The 16803-nt window shown below is 49.2% G+C and overlaps 1 protein-coding gene and 1 pseudogene across 4 annotated transcripts in view; one reads left to right on the top strand and one right to left on the bottom strand.

The window, feature by feature from the left end:
- Nucleotides 1–16803, top strand: part of CYP11A1 (cytochrome P450, family 11, subfamily A, polypeptide 1) — a 64107-nt gene that overhangs the window by 24505 nt on the left and 22799 nt on the right. Inside the window, 1 exon segment of one of the 4 annotated variants that reach the window (NM_001280408.1) lies at nt 9666–9995. The exons of 1 other annotated variant lie outside the window; for it this stretch is intronic. In NM_001280408.1, the coding sequence (NP_001267337.1) occupies nt 9727–9995 (269 nt within the window). In that variant the 5' untranslated portion in view covers nt 9666–9726. 4 annotated transcript variants of the gene reach the window in all.
- Nucleotides 15183–15682, bottom strand: LOC107968377 (peptidyl-prolyl cis-trans isomerase A-like; annotated as a pseudogene).

The following is a 16803-nucleotide window of genomic DNA, read 5'->3' as shown; positions in this document are numbered from 1 at the left end:
GGCCCCAGAGAGTCAGGCAGATGTAGGTGGCTTTGGCAGGGCTCACAGAGAGCTGGGCCTGGAGGGGTTCCTGGCTCTTCCTCTTCCAAATTGTACATGGCAGTGTGCCACCTTCCTGCACCCCTCCCAGCCTGGCCACAGCAGGTGGAGTGGGTGGAAAGGCCGTGGGGCTGGGAGGCTTCAGAGAGGCATTTAGTGGGTTTCGGCATTTTGCAATGCACAGGTCAGATTTTGGGCTAAGGATGTTTGCAGAGATGTGTTGGGGTTAAAGGTCACAACACACCTATAAAAACTGGAAATGGTCAATTATTGTCAGTGTCAAGAAGAAAAATTGCCCCTTTGTTGCCCTTTCACTATAGCAGAGTGCTACTTCAAACAAACCAATACGCAAATGCCAGCCCACAGGTGTGTTCTGGGAGGGATCTATCTAAGAATGATCTGGCCCTAAGTATCAATAGTGCTGAGGCTGAGAAACCCTGCCCCAGAAGATGTTCTCACACACACCCAATTTTAGGGGACCCTTCAGTCCCGAGTAAAGAACTCCTGGTCTCTGCAACCTTAGTTTACAGAAGAGAAACTAACCAAGAGCTGAGGTGGGGGTGGTAAAGAGTGTGCTCAAGATCACCCAGCAAGTCCCCCTTGTGCACTCAGCAAGGGGCCTGCCCACAGTAGTGGCTCAGTAAATGTTAAATTGGGAAGAAAATCAGGAAAGGATTAGGCTCTGGCCTGACACTCTTCTCAAGGTTGCCCTGGAAAGGATCCCACCAGCATCCCCTTGATCCTTGTTGGACTCCAGCTTCTTGGCAGCAGTTGCTGCTGCTGATTGGCATCTTCTTGACTGACATGAGGAGGCCCGATCCTGGCTGATGGTGGAGGCAGGCAAGGCTGCCTATAAGATAAGGAAGAGAGTGGGTCAAGGTCAATTTCACACATCTAAGCCAGAGAGGACACAGTGGTTACAAGGGTTCACCATGGTGGCAGGCACCCAGGGTATTGGAGAGCTGGGCCACCCATGGTGATGGGTGGGCTAGGACAGGTTCCTGCAAGGTGTGTGGGGTTTATGTGCAGGTTGAGCTCAGATTTTCTGACCTTACCTGCCTGATGACCCAAGGTCCTTAATTAGCTAGATGCTCCTGTCTGGTGCCTGCTTCTGGAACTGGCCTTAAAGAGCCCACAAGGGTAATATCTGTGGGGGCCTCAGCTGCCACCTCTGCTCGCCATCCTTCCCTCCCTCTTCAATGGAAGCAAAATTGCATAGGTTTATGAATGTCAGATTTATAGCTCTACTTCAGGGTTCATATCCCAGATTTGCTTCTTACTGGCTGTGTGACCTTAGGCAAGTTATTCAACTTGTTTTTTTCCTCAGCTGTAGAATGGGGTTAACACAATTGTATCCACCTTGATAGGGTTAATGGCAGGATCAAATTAATTTTTTTTTTGAGACCAAGTTTCGCTCTTGTTGCCCAAGCTGGAGTGTAGTGGTGCGATCTCGGCTCAGTGCCACACTCCTGGATTCAAGTGATTGTCCTGCCTCAGTCTCCCAAGTAGCTGGGGTTACAGGCATGCACCACTATGGGTGGCTAATTTTGTATTTTTAATAGAGTCAGTGTTTCACCATGTCGGCCAGACTAGTCTTGAACTGCTGACCTCAGGAGATCCACCCACCTCGGCCTCCCAAAGTGTTGGGATTACAGGCGTGAGCCACCACGTCCGGCCCAAATTACTTAATTTTTTTAACAGATCAGTCAGAGGGATGGCTGGCCTAGAGTAACCAGTCAACAAATATGAACTAATACCAGTACGGTTTTTATTGGGTTCCTCACACCCTCCATGGATGGTGAGAACTAACTTAAGGCTCCTTTTCTCTCGAGCATCTCCATCTTTCTGCTGCCCTCTAGTGGAGCCCGGCTGTATGTCCTGAGAGGACACGAGATGAACTTGGTTGTGTCCGGAGAGGTAATTTCTTGCTTCAGATTTCAAAGAAAGTGTGCCATTTAAGGAAACCTGGTGATTGGTTCTTGTACAGAGTCAAACAACTAGTTTCTCCCCCATCCTCCCAAGCGGAATGCACCTGTGGTTGGCATTTGTGTGCTGGTTTGTTGGAAGCAGCACTTTACTACAGTGAAAGGGCAACAAGGGCAATTTTTCTTCTTGACATTGATGATAATTGGCCATTTTCACTTTTTACAGGTGCAGTAACCCCAACATATTTCTGTAAACTTCCTTACCTGAGCTTTTATAGCAACCAGGTGGGGCCACATGTTGTCCCAGCCTGGTCCCCTGCTCCCATGGACCTTGCGAGAGGCGAAAGGACAACCACAGAGGGTGGGGGCTCTGTGCTGGGCACTGGGTGTGCAAAGCTGTATGTGATGTAACCGTGGACCTTGGAGAGAGGTTTCTTTAAGGGAAAGATGAGGATGGAGCGGGGCAGGGGGCAGGATAGGAAGGAGTCTGGATACCTACCTGGTCTGGCTGCTGGGAGGTCAGTGAGAGCGAGGGGAGGGGCAGGCCAGAGTACTGGATTGGAATAGTCCCCGGGCCCCCTGCTGGGGAAACTGAGTTCTGGGAGGGACAAAGCTGTGCCGCACACCTGGCTACCTGAGGGACCCTGGAGCTTGGTCTGTCGCAGCACACCTGTGTCTGCGGGCAACACGGCCGATGGCCACTCCAGATGCTCGATCAATTCTGCAGCTTAGGCCAGTCTCAGAAGGCTCCGCAACACCTGCGCCAGGTCTCTGCGCCTTCGCCACGCGTTCACGCTCCAGGTCCTCACGCCTCTCAGCCCTGGCCTTGGTCCCGCCCCCTCATGGCCAGCCAATCCGAGAACCCCAGCAACCCCCTCGTCCAATGCGGCGCCTCCGGGTCCGCGCCCGCCCCGGCCCCTCCACCGCAGCCTCTGCAGGTGGATGCTTTCCGCTGCTCGGGTCGCCGGCGCCCGAAGCCAGCATCCCAGCTGCGGCCCCCACAAGGAGGTGCTGGAGGGGACTGCGGATCGGGCCCCGGAGCCAGTCGTAGGCTCCGGAGCCAAGCGTGTCCCCCGGCCTCGCTCCCAGGATCTCCCTTCTGGAAGCCGCACCTTCTTCATGTGCGCCCTCCCCACGGGCAGGGGATACATCCCGGAAGCGGTGCAGGGGAAGGCGCTGTGGACAGGGGCGCGGGCTCTGGCTTCAGCCGTGTTCTGGCTCTCCTGGATCCTCCCCTCAGGCCCTCAGCCTCCTTATCTGACAAACGGGGATTTGCGGCTGCCGGGGTTGGCTCTGGGACCATTTAGCCTATAGTGCGAGTTCGGACGGAACGGACCATGTAAACCAAATAAGTCCACTGTGGGCTGTGGCTGGCTCTCCCACTCCTTTCCTGGCCCCCCGGTAGGGCCCAGACTCAGCCTGGGGCCCCCAGTCCCCTGCCTCGCGAGCCCACCTCCTTCCTGCACGCGGGCGGCTGGGTGTCCGAGCCCGGCGCTGTTGCTGTGGGCTTTGGCTCCACCTAGTGGCACGAGGTTTGATCTGAGAGGCGCCGGCTGAGGCTCTGGAGTGAAGGAAGCGGTATATAAATGGCTGAGAGAGAGACTGGAGCAAGGACAAAGTGGCATTTCTCTGCCTCAGCTTCTGCCGCAGACCTGGCTGAGGGTGGCCTCAGTCCACTCCGCCCTCTGGTTCGGAGGGGAGGCTGCGGCACTGTGCACTTGCCTGTGCTACTGTGTTAGCTTTTTCATGTTCTCCTTGTGGGGTGCTGTCCTTGTGCCACTTGGAAGCCTCTCATAGCCCGCTGGTCCCATGCACACCTGCCTGGAACACTGAGGCTATAGTCGTCGAATAAGTGTGGGCCACCGCTCTGTGGCCGACTATGTAAACCAGGCAGGTGGCCCTTCCCCTCCTGCCCCCACTACCTACTGTCCCCAGGAGGGAAGAGGTGCCCATGCCAACCTCCGTGGCTCACTGGTCTTGAATCTTAGTGCCCTTAGCAGCCCCAGTCACTGGTTGCAGTAAGAAGCTTCTTGCTTACATGACATGGCATGGCATGGCTTCTGTGCCCTTGTCTGACGGGCCCCATCCTCTTCCTCCTCTGGAACTGGACTCTGTCTCCATGGTCCAGCCACGATGGGTGTTTTTCCTTATGTGCCTGTGTAAAGGGGTGCGAGGTGTGTCAGGGGGAGGACAGGGAAGAGCTGTTGGCCTGGTTACTTATGTACTGCCCGCTAGAGAAGTCCGCAGCGGGGGCCTCCCAAGGGCCCATGTGAATATTTCACAGCTGAAGAAAAAATGATTGGCTCTCAAATAAGAACACTGCAAAACTGAAATCAATAAATTCTTAATCAAGTGTCCAACTGTAACATTATATCAACCTCATTAATTGTTAAATTTAGTATTCATAAAAATTTCATTACATCTGAAAGAATGTGTGGGCTAGGTTTTTCTCATTTCACAAGAATTCCCAATTGTAATTTAAATCAGTTACTCCTAGCCAAATGGTTTCAAGAGCAAAATTATAAATATCCTTTCAAAAACTTTACAGCAAATTTTTAATATTTTAACATGTTTGCACTGAGGAAGTGAAGTGAAGCTGTAAAAATAAAAATGAAGCTGAACGCGGTGGCACGCGCCTGTATTCCCAGTTACTCAGGAAGCTGAGCCAGGAGAATTGCTTGAGCCCAGGAGTTCAAAGCCAGCCTGGGCAATGTATAGAGGGGGACAGGGAGCCACAGTGTGCACCCAGGCAGGGAGTGCCTGGGTACTCATTCACCCTTCAAGTTGGGGTGTGGGGGCTCCTCTGGACTTACAGGAGTGATGAGGACTTAGGGGAGCAGGGAGAGGCTGCCCTGGGTAGCTAAGATTAGGGCTCAGGTTCCAGTTCACCATGTGGAGTTAAGTTCTTATAGGAGGGCTGCAATGGGTGGGCCCCTAGGAACAGCCCTCAGAGATGCCCTTTGCAGAGGCCCCCAACCTGGCAACACTCCTTTGCCGGGGGCTCTGGGCCTTTGACTTCTGGGTCCAGTCTTCTCCCCTCCTTCACCCCAATTACTCCTGCCCCTAAAGCTATGTCAACTCTGTCCCGTATTTCCCTTCATTTCACTCTTGTTGGACAGAAGGAATAGCCCAGGATCCATAAAAAGAAACAGTCCCCAAAGCAGGGACCCCTTTCCTCCAGGACACAGAACATTCGGTCTTCATAATTCCTGACTACATAAGCCCTGGCCCAGGCAGGAACAATTGTGTTTCATTCCTTCCTTGGGAATGTCTCTTTACCATATGGCCACATGACCCCTCCCAAGGCCAAACAAACAAACAAACAAACAGGAAAAACCCCAAACAGCAAAAGGAATCTATTTAATAATAGTTTTAACGCCACATCTGATACTTAAGCTGAGAAATGCCATAACCTTGAGTCCCATCTCTAGGGCTGATTTCTCTCCAAACATCTTAGGTCCTTGCCTCTCCCTCCTCCCTTTAAACTGTTAGAGTGGGGTGGCACCGAAACAGATGAAATGCCCTCAGAGGAAGAAATAGGGTGGAGTCGGGGGGACCATCTGACTTAGTGAAATACCCTGAGCTGTGCATGTGAAAACAAACAGGGAAAGAATCACCTAATTTTCATGTATGGTGTCCATACCCTAAGCTGAGCAAGAGGGTGGTGTTTAAGGCAATGATATTAGGTGGGCTACTCTGAGAACCTCTGAATCTTTTAAGTGCTTTTTTATCTTGCAACAGCTCTGAGAGGCAGGTCTGATTATCTCCATTTTAAATATGAAAAAATTAAGTCTCAAGTAGCTCAAGTGTCTTGCCCTATGCCACGTGACCACTCAGTGGTTGAACTAGGATTTGAACCTGAATCCATGTGGCTCCAAAACCGTTGCTTGTTTCATGATACAAAACTGTATTATTATGTCTATGGTCTGGCCAGCACCTCTGCTAGCGGATGTATTGCCATCCAGAGCAAAACGACATTGTCCAGCCTCCCTGTACCTACCTCCCTGTACCTAGGTACAGTCATGTGGTTACTGAATGGAAGGTCTTGACTGAGTTGTCCAGGTTCTTGGCATGTTAAAGAATTGAACAAAACGCACAAACAAAGCAACAAAAGACAAAGCAACGAAAGAATGGAGTAATGAAGGCACAGATTTATTGAAGATGTGCAAGTACAATTCACAGAGCAAGAGTGGGCTCGAGCAAGTGGCTCAGGAGCCCCTTCAATTAGAGATTTTATTAAGCTAAAGAACATGAACACCCCCTGTGCCCTCCAGAGGCCTCCAATCAGTTACATCCAATGAAGAATTGATCCATGACCAATTAGAGGCTGAAGTGGAGACTTGGCCTGTGGTTATCACAGAAGTGAAGATGTGGCCTGTATGTTGCCTAATCCTGCCTAGAATTGGCTGTACCTGCTGTTCCTTTTGCTTATGTGAACTGGCTGCACCTGCTTTTCTTTTGTTCCTACCTTAATCCTTGGTTTCCCTAATTCCCCATTCTCCTGCCTCAATGTGGTTAAGTTCCCACCAATCAGATGTGGTTGGACTCCTGTGGGACTTTGAGGAAGGGGCTTAAATGAAGCTGGCTCTTCAGGGAGGGCCCCTTTTGGTCTTCTTGAGTTCTTCCGCCTTCTGGCCAGCAACACGGTTAACATTCCAGCAGCAGCTTGGACCATCGGGTGGCCTTAGAAATGCCAACCAAATGTCTTCGTGGTGAAGCAGGAAGATGGAGCCTGGCATTTTGCTGGGACTGACACACTCACCCTGGACTGCCCAGCCTTGGAAATCCTTTATGGGAGAGAGAATACACTTCTATCTTCTTTAAGTCTGTGATTTGGATTTTCTGTTTATCCATCCAAGCTGCCTGCAATGAACAAAATCACGTTCCCCGTCCTAGGCAACGTTTAGATAGATGGGTCTAAATGTGTACACCCTCTACTCTGAGAATGATAGGATAGTTACAGAATGTGGGAGGCAGGAGTGGGAGGAGAAAGCACTGTAAGTATGGGCCTGTCTTGAGAGAGCCAAGAAGGACTTAGGCATAGTCGAGCACTAGGCTAACCTCACCTAGCAGAGGATTCACTTGCCCATCGTAAGGGGCTTGGTGAGGGTTGGACCCTAACTTCCCATCGCTTTTGAGAGGGTGAAAATTTCAGTTTGGGCACTGGCAAGAACAGAGAGAGGGAGGGAAAAATTATGTAATATACACATGTATATGTGTAATATATATATTTTGAAATGTATATATCATTCATTAATCTTCTCAATAGTCCTGAAACAGCCACTGAAAAGTTTTGAAGCAGGGCCAGTTTAATCCACTGAGCTTGGAAGCTGATCCTACACCCTGGTCAAGCTTCAGGGATGGCAGCCGCTTGTGAGAAACCCTGAGCTTGAGCCACTCAGCCGCCCAGCCACCCAGTCACCCAGCCACCCAGCCACCCAGTCACCCAGTCACCCAGAAAAGCTGCTCCTGGGTGCTGTACCCTCAGAAGCTGTGAGATAATAAACATTTATTGTTTTAAGCCACTAAATTTTGGGATAATTTGTTAAGCAGCAGTAAACAGCTAATACACTCAGCCTTGTTTGGGGTGAGTGATGTGTTTCTGGAAGCTCTTTCAGAGAAGTGAGGGAGCTATTCTCCCAGAAGCCACAGCAAACCTTTCCTTGTGTTTCATTGGCCCAAACTGAATCGCTGGCCTATGCTGTGATGTGACCGTGGCCATTGGAGAGGATGAGGCAATAACCTCCAGCCTGGGCCACTTCTGGGGAGGCGGTCAGTGCCCCACAACACTGGGGGAGGTGCGGAGGCCTGAACGGAAGTTGGGGTGGCTGCCAAGAGGACCACAAGTTCTTCCATGCCACATCGATTAGGGCTCCTTCTGAGGGAGGAATGTGGGGCTGCGTAGAACAATGGGATTGACTTTAAGTCAGAAAGTTATAAATGTCACCTCAGTGCTGAGACCCTTGGAGGAAAAACCAGTCCTTGGAAGACTGCTTTTCTTTGTGGAAGCTCATCACCCTGCCGCTGCTCGTGAGACACTGCCTTCCTTGGCTGATGTCATTCCAGGCTCAAGGTCATCAGTGAGGCAAAACAGGCTTTCTCCATACTCTCTTTATCAGAAGGTTCGTGACTGATGAGGTAGTGGTCACTCCAGCGGGAAGAGCAACAACCACTCTTGATAAGTACTTTTTTTTTTTCTTCTAAAAACTGTTGCTCTAAATTTGTTGAAAGTGGTTCAACAGTATTGGAGTCTGGGGTCAAGTGGCTGTGTAAGGACAACTTTTGCCATTGTGGGTGATCTATGGGCTGACACATACAACAGAAGAGGCCAGGAGGATGTCACTCGTGTGTGTGTGTGTGTGTGTGTGTGTTTGGTAACAGCTCTATTGAGATATAATTCACACACCATACAATTCACCCATTTAAAGTATGCAATTCAATGGCTTTTAGTGTATTCAGAGAGTTGTTCAATAATTACCACAATATACTTTAGAATATTTTCATTTTCATCATCCTCAGAATCCCTACACACTTTATGTCCCACCCTCTAATCCCTCTATCCCCCTAGTTCTAAGCAACCACCAGTCTATTTTCTGTCTCTTAGATGTGTGTTTTAAATGCCTTATTTGCCAGAAAATAAGATTTTGGGGAAAAAAAGCAAGAAGTTGTACCTTCCAATGATAAGTATAAGGTATAGTGTAGATTGCTGTCATGAAATGCTCTACATGGCACATGTGTGTTTTCTGACCTACACATTTTTACCAAGTGGGCTGTAATTTTGTTGAAATGACTTGAAAACTCTACAGGTGACTGACCCTTGTTGTTTGGGAAAGTGGTAGGTGCAGGGTGATGGGGGGTGGGTGTGGGGGCTGACTGGGCTGGAAGGATGGGTCTGGGGATATGATATGATGGGAGGGGGTATGGAAGCAGCTCTGAGGGGAAAGCAGCACAGATCAAGTGTGTGGACAGGGAAGAGTTGACATCCTGAGTTCCATGGCAACCAGATTTGCCAAGGTCTTAGAGTGTGTCCAGAGTGGAGCCTGACCACAGACCTTAGCTCAAGGGACCCAGAGCCCCTCTGAGTCAGCTGTACTGAATTACAGCCCCAAATCTGGGTCAACTGGGGAGAGATGACGAGGATTAGGGTTCCAAGGTGAAATTGTGCCATTGCACTCCAGCCTGGGCAACAAGAGTGAAACTCTCTCAAAATAAAATAAAATAAAATAAAATAAAATAGCCTAAGGATGCATTTCTCAGAACTTATCCCTGTTGTTCAACGATGTGTGTCTATACAGTGGGGCCATAACTAAGACGTATGTTGCCCAAGCTGGCAAGATAGCTCTGACCTTCTCTTGGGCCCCTCATTTCCCCCAGACACGGGTTGTCTGCAGTCTTGACCAATGGCTGCCAGGTCATGGACTCCGCTGCAGGGGCCAGTGGGAGGCCCCAGCTCAGGCAAAGGCACAGGCAGATATTTCAGGAGTCTGCTAGGGCTGGCACTGAGGGCAGAGACAGAGGGGTCTCCCTGTCCTTTGGAGAACCTCACGCTGCAGAAATTCCAGACTGAACCTTCATACCGAGTAGGGGAGGAGCTGTCTGCGGGTTTGAGCCTGCAGCAGGAGGAAGGACGTGAACATTTTATCAGCTTCTGGTATGGCCTTGAGCTGGTAGTTATAATCTTGGCCCTGGTGGCCCAGGGCTACAGTCATCCTAGCATTCCCCGCTGAAGTGGAGCAGGTACAGTCACAGCTGTGGGGACAGCATGCTGGCCAAGGGTCTTCCCCCACGCTCAGTCCTGGTCAAAGGCTGCCAGACCTTTCTGAGTGCCCCCAGGGAGGGGCTGGGGCGTCTCAGGGTGCCCACTGGCGAGGGAGCTGGCATCTCCACCCGCAGTCCTCGCCCCTTCAATGAGATCCCCTCTCCTGGTGACAATGGCTGGCTAAACCTGTATCATTTCTGGAGGGAGACGGGCACACACAAAGTCCACCTTCACCATGTCCAGAATTTCCAGAAGTATGGCCCGATTTACAGGTAAGCCTGGCAGAGGGTGGGAGCCGAAGGGACAGGGAGGAGGAGGGGCCTGTGTAGCCCTGCTGTGCTCCCCACTCCCCCAACAGGCTGTTCTCTGGTTCCAAACTCCTGTCTAACTTCTTCTTCTTTTTTTTTTTTTTTTTTTGGTAATACAATACAGAAATATATCAGGGATATTTCAAAATTCAACATTTGAATCTGCGAATGTCTTAAGTACTCTAAAGCAGACATCTACTTTTGAAACAATTGGTGGCAAGACCGCCAGCTATCTGTAAGGAAGCTCTTTAACAGGTCCAAACCCCAGGTCTGGCCAGGCATGGTGGCTCACACCCATAATCCCAGCACTTTGGGAGGCCGAGGTGGGCGGATCACTTGAGATCAAGAGTTCCAGACCATCCTGGCCAACATGATGAAACCCCGTCTCTACTAAAAATACAAAAATTAGCTGGGTGTGGTGGCAGGCGCCTGTAATCCCAGCTACTCGGGAGGCTGAAGCAGGAGAATGGCTTGAACCAGGGAGGCAGAGGTTGCAGTGAGCCGAGATCGCACCATTGCAATCCAGCCTGGGCGACAGAGTGAGATTCTGTCTCAAACAAAACAAAACAACCTCCTCGGTCTGAGGAGGGGAGACTGGTGAGGCTAAGTTTTGAATTCCTGGCCCTGTAGCTGTCAGCCCAGCCAGCGAGTTTTAAAAATTGGGAGAAGGCCGGGTGCGGTGGCTCACGCTTGTAATCCCAGCACTTTGGGAGGCTGAGGCAGGCTGATCACTTGAGGACAGGAGTTCGAGATCAACCTGGCCAACATGGTGAAACCCTGTCTCTACTACAAAAATAAATAAATAAATAATAAAAATAAAAAAAATTAGCCGGGCATGGTGGCGGGGGTCTATAATCCCAGCTACTCGGGAGGCTGAGGCAGGACACTCGCCCGAACCCAGGAGGTGGAGGTTGCAGTGAGCCGAGATCATGTCACTGCACTCCCGCCCTGGGCAACAAGAGTGAAACTCCGTCTCAAAAAAAAAAAAAAAAAAATCGGGGGAGGGAGATTTGAAGTTCAGAGCACAGAGTGAAAAGGTCGCAGCGTGGTCAGGTTTGGCGCTAGCGACAGACCCAGCATTCCTCCCAGCGCACGCCGCCGCCCGGGCCGCGCTATTCCGAAATTGGGTCCGCCCTCGCGTGGCCCCCGGCCTGCTCCTGCGCTCTTCGCGGGTCGCTCACCTCCGCCTCCCCCCGACACAGCCCGAGCGCATCCGCCCCCCGGGTCGACCCGCGTTTACCTCAGGGCGAGGTCCAGGCGCTCGGCCCCGCGGAGGCGGCGGCGGCGGCCCCACCGCAGGTTCCTAGGTCGCAGTCACTCTGCCGCCAAGTTCCCCAACACGGACTCCGTGCGCTTTGAGGTGTTACGGGGGCGCTGGAGCACTGGCTTCGCTGGCCCTGCCAGGAGGCGGCGGGGAAGCAGGGAGCGACCCGGTATGCGTTTCTCTGCCCGGCCTGCGGCCCTGCAGCATCCGCTCCTCGCCTCTGCTGGCCTCTGCCCTCGCTCGCTGCGTTCACCCGAGCTCATCCGAGCCCACCGGACCCGACAGTGGCGCGCTAAGGTGACGTCCGCGCGGCCGGACCTCTCCTGTCCAACTTCTGATCTTCTTCCAGGCCTGGGATGGTGGTGGGTAAAAGGGAAAGTATTCCTAGTTCCCAGGCCTGAGGCCTCAACCTTCCCCAGATCCCACTCCCTTTGAAACTCTCGGAGAGAGGTGGTTAGAGAACAAGCCCTACTAAATGCCTCCCTACATCCGTTACCCTCCGCACACCTTGCAAGCGAAGTTTGTTGTCCCCATGGTCAGAGGAGGAGACTGAGGCTCAGAGAGGTCACCCAGCTAGATTCCTGTCCTGCTGGGGTGCTGGATCTCACCCCTTGGCCCTGAGGCTCTGAGTCTGTCCCTTCCCTTTCCCAAGAATCGGGCTTGCTTCCTCCTAAGAGGAAAGGCCTTTTTTTTTTTTTTTTGTCTTTGGGCCTCTGTGCCTCCAGGGCTTGTGGCTTTTTCCTGGGAAAACTGCTAAAGCTGTTTCCACGGTGGGCAGCCTTTCAGCCACACCTGGCTTCTTTGCTAAGAGTCCAGTTGAGAGGGAACGGAGGTGGCGTAGGGGTGGTTGGGGGCTGGGAGGGGAGACCAGGAGGGACAGTACGTTTTCCTTTAAGTGAAAGGTCTTTACAACTCAGAGCATTCCAATGGGTCAGTCACGAAGAGGGAAGGGTAAGGTGTGTTGGCCGGCTTGATGACTGGGCTGGGGGTGGGTGGGAAGGCAGGCTTGTTTGTGTTGGGGCTTCAGCTGCTCCCTCCCTCTCTCACAACTCCTTTAAAGTCCAAACTGCCCCTTTGGATAGCTGGTTGGTGGCAGGGAGCTCCCCCTACCCCGCACCCCACCCTATTCAAGGTTGAGTGCTGGGCTTGGGAGGTTGCTCCCCGCTGGGTCTCTCCTTCCTCCCCCTCTCTCCTAGGCCTATTGGTGATTCTGTCCCGTGCTCACTTCACATAGATCTCTAGTTATCCTCGCTTCCTCCTCTCTTCCCTTTTCACCACTTCTTAGACCCTCAGTAGCAACTCCTTATTTTATTAAGCCCCTTTGTTACCGGTGGAGGGTGTCCAGGTTCTTGGCGTCTTGAACAAAGAATTGGACAAAATGCACAGACAAAGTAAGGAAGGAATGAAGGGATTTATTGAAAATGAACATACACACCACAGTGTGGGAGCAGGCGGAGCGTAGGGGCTCAAAGGTCCCGTTACAGAATTGTGGGGCATTTACCCCCAGAGGATTCCATTGGTTACTTCAGATACACCTTATGTAAATGGAGAGGATGAAGTATTCAAGTTACATAGTCATACACCCTATGGAGAGGATATTTCCTGTTATAGCTGAAGTATGAATCGATCTTATGTTCCCTGCCTCCAGACCCTATTTTCCTGCCTCATCTGCCCCTTCAAGAGATGTGATCCCCATAAATCTTTATGGGAGGCAGAGGGACCGATGGTCTTTTTTCTGTAACTGCTTCATGCCGGCTTGGGGCATAGTCCCTACCTATTGGGGATCATGGAACTCTCACCCTGCTCTATCTAGTGGAGGAAGGGTAGCTTCTTGATGTCCAGGGGTGGTGTCTTCACTTGGAACTGGCTGGAACCTTTGTTACATGATCATCTGAAGCTTGATGGTCTCTAGGTGAGAGGAAATGAATTTGGTTAAAAGATTTAATGGAAACTTTAGGGAGTGGTTACCTATACTGTCAGAAATGTTTGTTGTAGAGATTTGCAGAAGAAAAAACAAAACCTAGTCTTTTCTAGAATCTATGTGTTTCCTTAAAATCTTGGCATGAGTGGCCCCATTTTGGTTTTGTTTGGTTTGTTGGGGCCTAGTGCATGAGATCAGTCCAAAACAACGGCCTCCCAGAATTTTGTTGAAAAAAATTCCCTTTTTGATCAGGTTTTCACTTAGGTGAGAGTGTGACCAAAACCTAGGGCCTCAGTGCCACTCTCAGTTACCATCATTTTGGGTTTCTGGTCTCAGCATGTCATTTATAGGTTATGGTGTCCTCATGGTTGCATATTTCTTTGAGCTCCTGTTATTCTAGTTGAAGAGAGACCATATGACATTCTAGAGATGGCTCATGCAAGCATTTAAAACCTTTGAGAGCATACAGCGCGTCAGGGAGACCATTATTATGGCTATTAGGAGGATAATACCAAGAATTTGGGAGTATACTCCTTACCCAAGGTCCCCATAAACCAAACCTCCTAAAATCAAATGGATCTAAGAATGAGCTAGATACAGTTTACTCACGGATGGGTGAGGTGGCTCACTTGAGGTCAGGAGTTCAAGATGAGCCTGGCCAACGTGGTGAAACCCCATCTCTACTAAAATACAAAAATTGGCTGGGTGTGGTCATGTGCACCTGTAATCCCAGCTACTTGGGAGGCCAAGGCAGGAGGATTGCTTGAACCTGGGAGTCGGAGGTTGCAGTGAGCCAAGATCACGCCACTGCACTTCAGCCTGGGCGACAGAGAGAGACTTGACTAATCAATTTCTTCGTCAGTCTCCTACCACTAAATTTCTATAGTCTTCATTTGATGTATTTCTGTATAGGCCACAAGTGCCAGCAGCTGCACAGATACTTCGCTGTTTAGCCAATTCTATTATAACTTTCACAAGAGAATTTAGAGTCTGTAGCCTTTAGAGTAGAATTTGCTATAGAACCTATCATGAGGGATACATTTCTAATCATTGCTTCTTTTACTTTAAACCATGGAAAAAGGACCTAACAAATGATGCCCTTTCAGAAGAGTGAAGGACTTCTGGCAATGTTCTCTTTAACCCACGATGTGGGTTATGTGGAGTGAATCAATTTTTTGTTTTTGATTGATTATGAGCTAACACATCCACCATTAAAGTTTCTTACATACATTGGGCCTTTATCCATGTATAAGGCTGGCTGCAAACTCCTTCACAAATAAAAATGTTCCCCATAAGTGCACATAACAGACCCCTTTTCCACTTCTATTGTTCGTAGAAGGCATAAGCAAGAAAAAATATTCAAAAATAAGAGTTTCATGATAGTAGAAGTCTTAATCTGTGAACTTGGGAAAAGCTGTTCACATCAATGATGTCATCTTTTTCTTGGGAGAAATTTCCCTGGTTAGTTTTACCTTAAGCATTCCAGTGGGTGCACAGCTCCAAGAGCATGGAGGGGCCCTTCTCAGTTGTGAGATTATGAACCCAAAGTTCAAGGTCCTGAAGTTTTGTTATAGTGTAGATGGCAAGGACAGTCTTTCTCTGATGTTTCCAGCAGATTCAAACCATAAAAAGCTTTTTTTTTTTAATCTGGTGAAAATACACTGTAGCATAATAATCTACTGTTATAACATCAGCCCTCTTGCATGGGAAAGCTTTTCTACAACCAGAAAACATGCATGGAAAATAACAATGGAATGAAATCCCTTTATAAAATGTTTAAATGGCTGACCAGATGACCAAATATACCTGAAGCTTTAATTGTTTTCCTAGGAATATGGGATCAAGCATTGGTTATAAATAATTTTTTGTTGTTATTTAGTTTTTATTTCATAATCATAAACTTTAACTCAACTCTGCAGTCCAGCTAGGCATGGAAGGGAACTGTAGCGAGAGCACAAAGATTCTAGGATACTGCGAGCAAATGGGGTGGAGGGTGCTGTCCTGAGCTACAGAAGGAACGGTCTGGTGGTTAAGATAAAACACAAGTCAAACTTATTAGAGTTGTCCACAGTCAGCAATGGTGATCTTCTTCCTGGTCTTGCCATTCCTGGACCCAAAGCGCTCCGTGGCCTCCACAATATTCATGCCTTCTTTCACCTTGCCAAAGACCACATGCTTGCCATCCACCACTCAGTCTTGGCAGTGCAGATGAAAAACTGGGAACCATTTATATTGGATCCAGCATTTGCCATGGACAAGATGCCAGGACCTGTATGCTTTAGGATGAAGTTCTCATCATCAAATTTCTCCCCATAGATGGACTTGCCACCAGTGCCATTATGGCATGTGAAGTCACCACCCTGACACATAAACTCTGATAATTCTGTGAAAGCAGGAACCCTTATTACCAAATCCTTCCTCTCCAGTGCTCAGAGCATGAAAGTTTTCTGCTGTTCTTGGAATCTTGTCTGCAAACAACTCAAAGGAGACGTGACCCAAGGGCTCGCCATGACTGCGATGTCAAAGAGCACGGTGGGGTTGACCATGGCTGATAGTACAGGGCTCCTGGTGGCAGTGACGGCATCTGCAAAGTGACAGGTTATAAACTATTTTAAACAATTTCAGTATTAGCTGGTTTAACATGAAAGTCTTTTCTTGATATGTAATTAATTTTTTGTTGTTGTTGTTTTACGTGGGTTAGTAGCTTTATACAAGAAAATTTGGTCATTTTTGTGGTTTACAATAACTTAACATAATTATAATTGTGATTGGTAACATATACTTAGACATTAGAATTTGAGAAATCCCATACAATTTTGGAATATATTATTCACAAAAATATAACCTAAAGAAGATTTAACATCATTTTGTCAATCCCATGTACCTAAACATGTCAAATAATCCTGTTTACCTCTTTTCTGGATGTTTTCAGGGGCCCTCTGATTCATCTAGAAAGCCAGGCATTAGGAAAGACAATTTTGAAACTGAAGTTTGATTTTGGAATTCCAGATTACCGTAAACTATTTATTTTGCCAAAATCATGACTCAGAAATTTTAAAGAAGCAAAAACCTTTTGTAACCTTCCACACACACACAAAAAAACCCCAACACTTTCTACTGTTCATATACACCTTGCATGTAAAACTGTTTCTAGTAGTCTTAATTGCATGTTATAATGGCAAATTTGTTTTTTTTTGAGACAAAGTTTCACTCTTGTTGCCCAGGCTGGAGTGCAATGGCATGATCTCGGCTCACTTCAACCTCTGCCTCCTGAGTTCAAATGATTCTCCTGCCTCAGCCTCCCCAGTAGCTGGGATTACAGGCATGCACCACCTTGCCCAGCTAATTTTGTATTTTTACTAGAGATGGGGGTTTCACCATGTTGGTCAGGCTGGTCTTGAACTCCTGACCTTAGGTGATCCACCTGCCTTGGCCTCCCCAAATGCTGGGATTACAGGTGCGAGGCACTGTGACTGGCCTATAATGGCGAATTTTAACATAAAACCTGGTAAGTTAGGCCAGGCACGGTGGCTCACTCCTGTAATCCCAGCACTTTGGGAGGCCGAGGCGGGTGGATCATGAGGTCA

Source organism: Pan troglodytes, chromosome 16, assembly GCF_028858775.2.
Source record: "Pan troglodytes isolate AG18354 chromosome 16, NHGRI_mPanTro3-v2.0_pri, whole genome shotgun sequence".
Taxonomy (NCBI): domain Eukaryota; kingdom Metazoa; phylum Chordata; class Mammalia; order Primates; family Hominidae; genus Pan; species Pan troglodytes.
The sequence above is the reverse complement of the archived record's forward strand: the minus strand, read 5'-3'. Positions and strand labels throughout refer to the sequence as shown.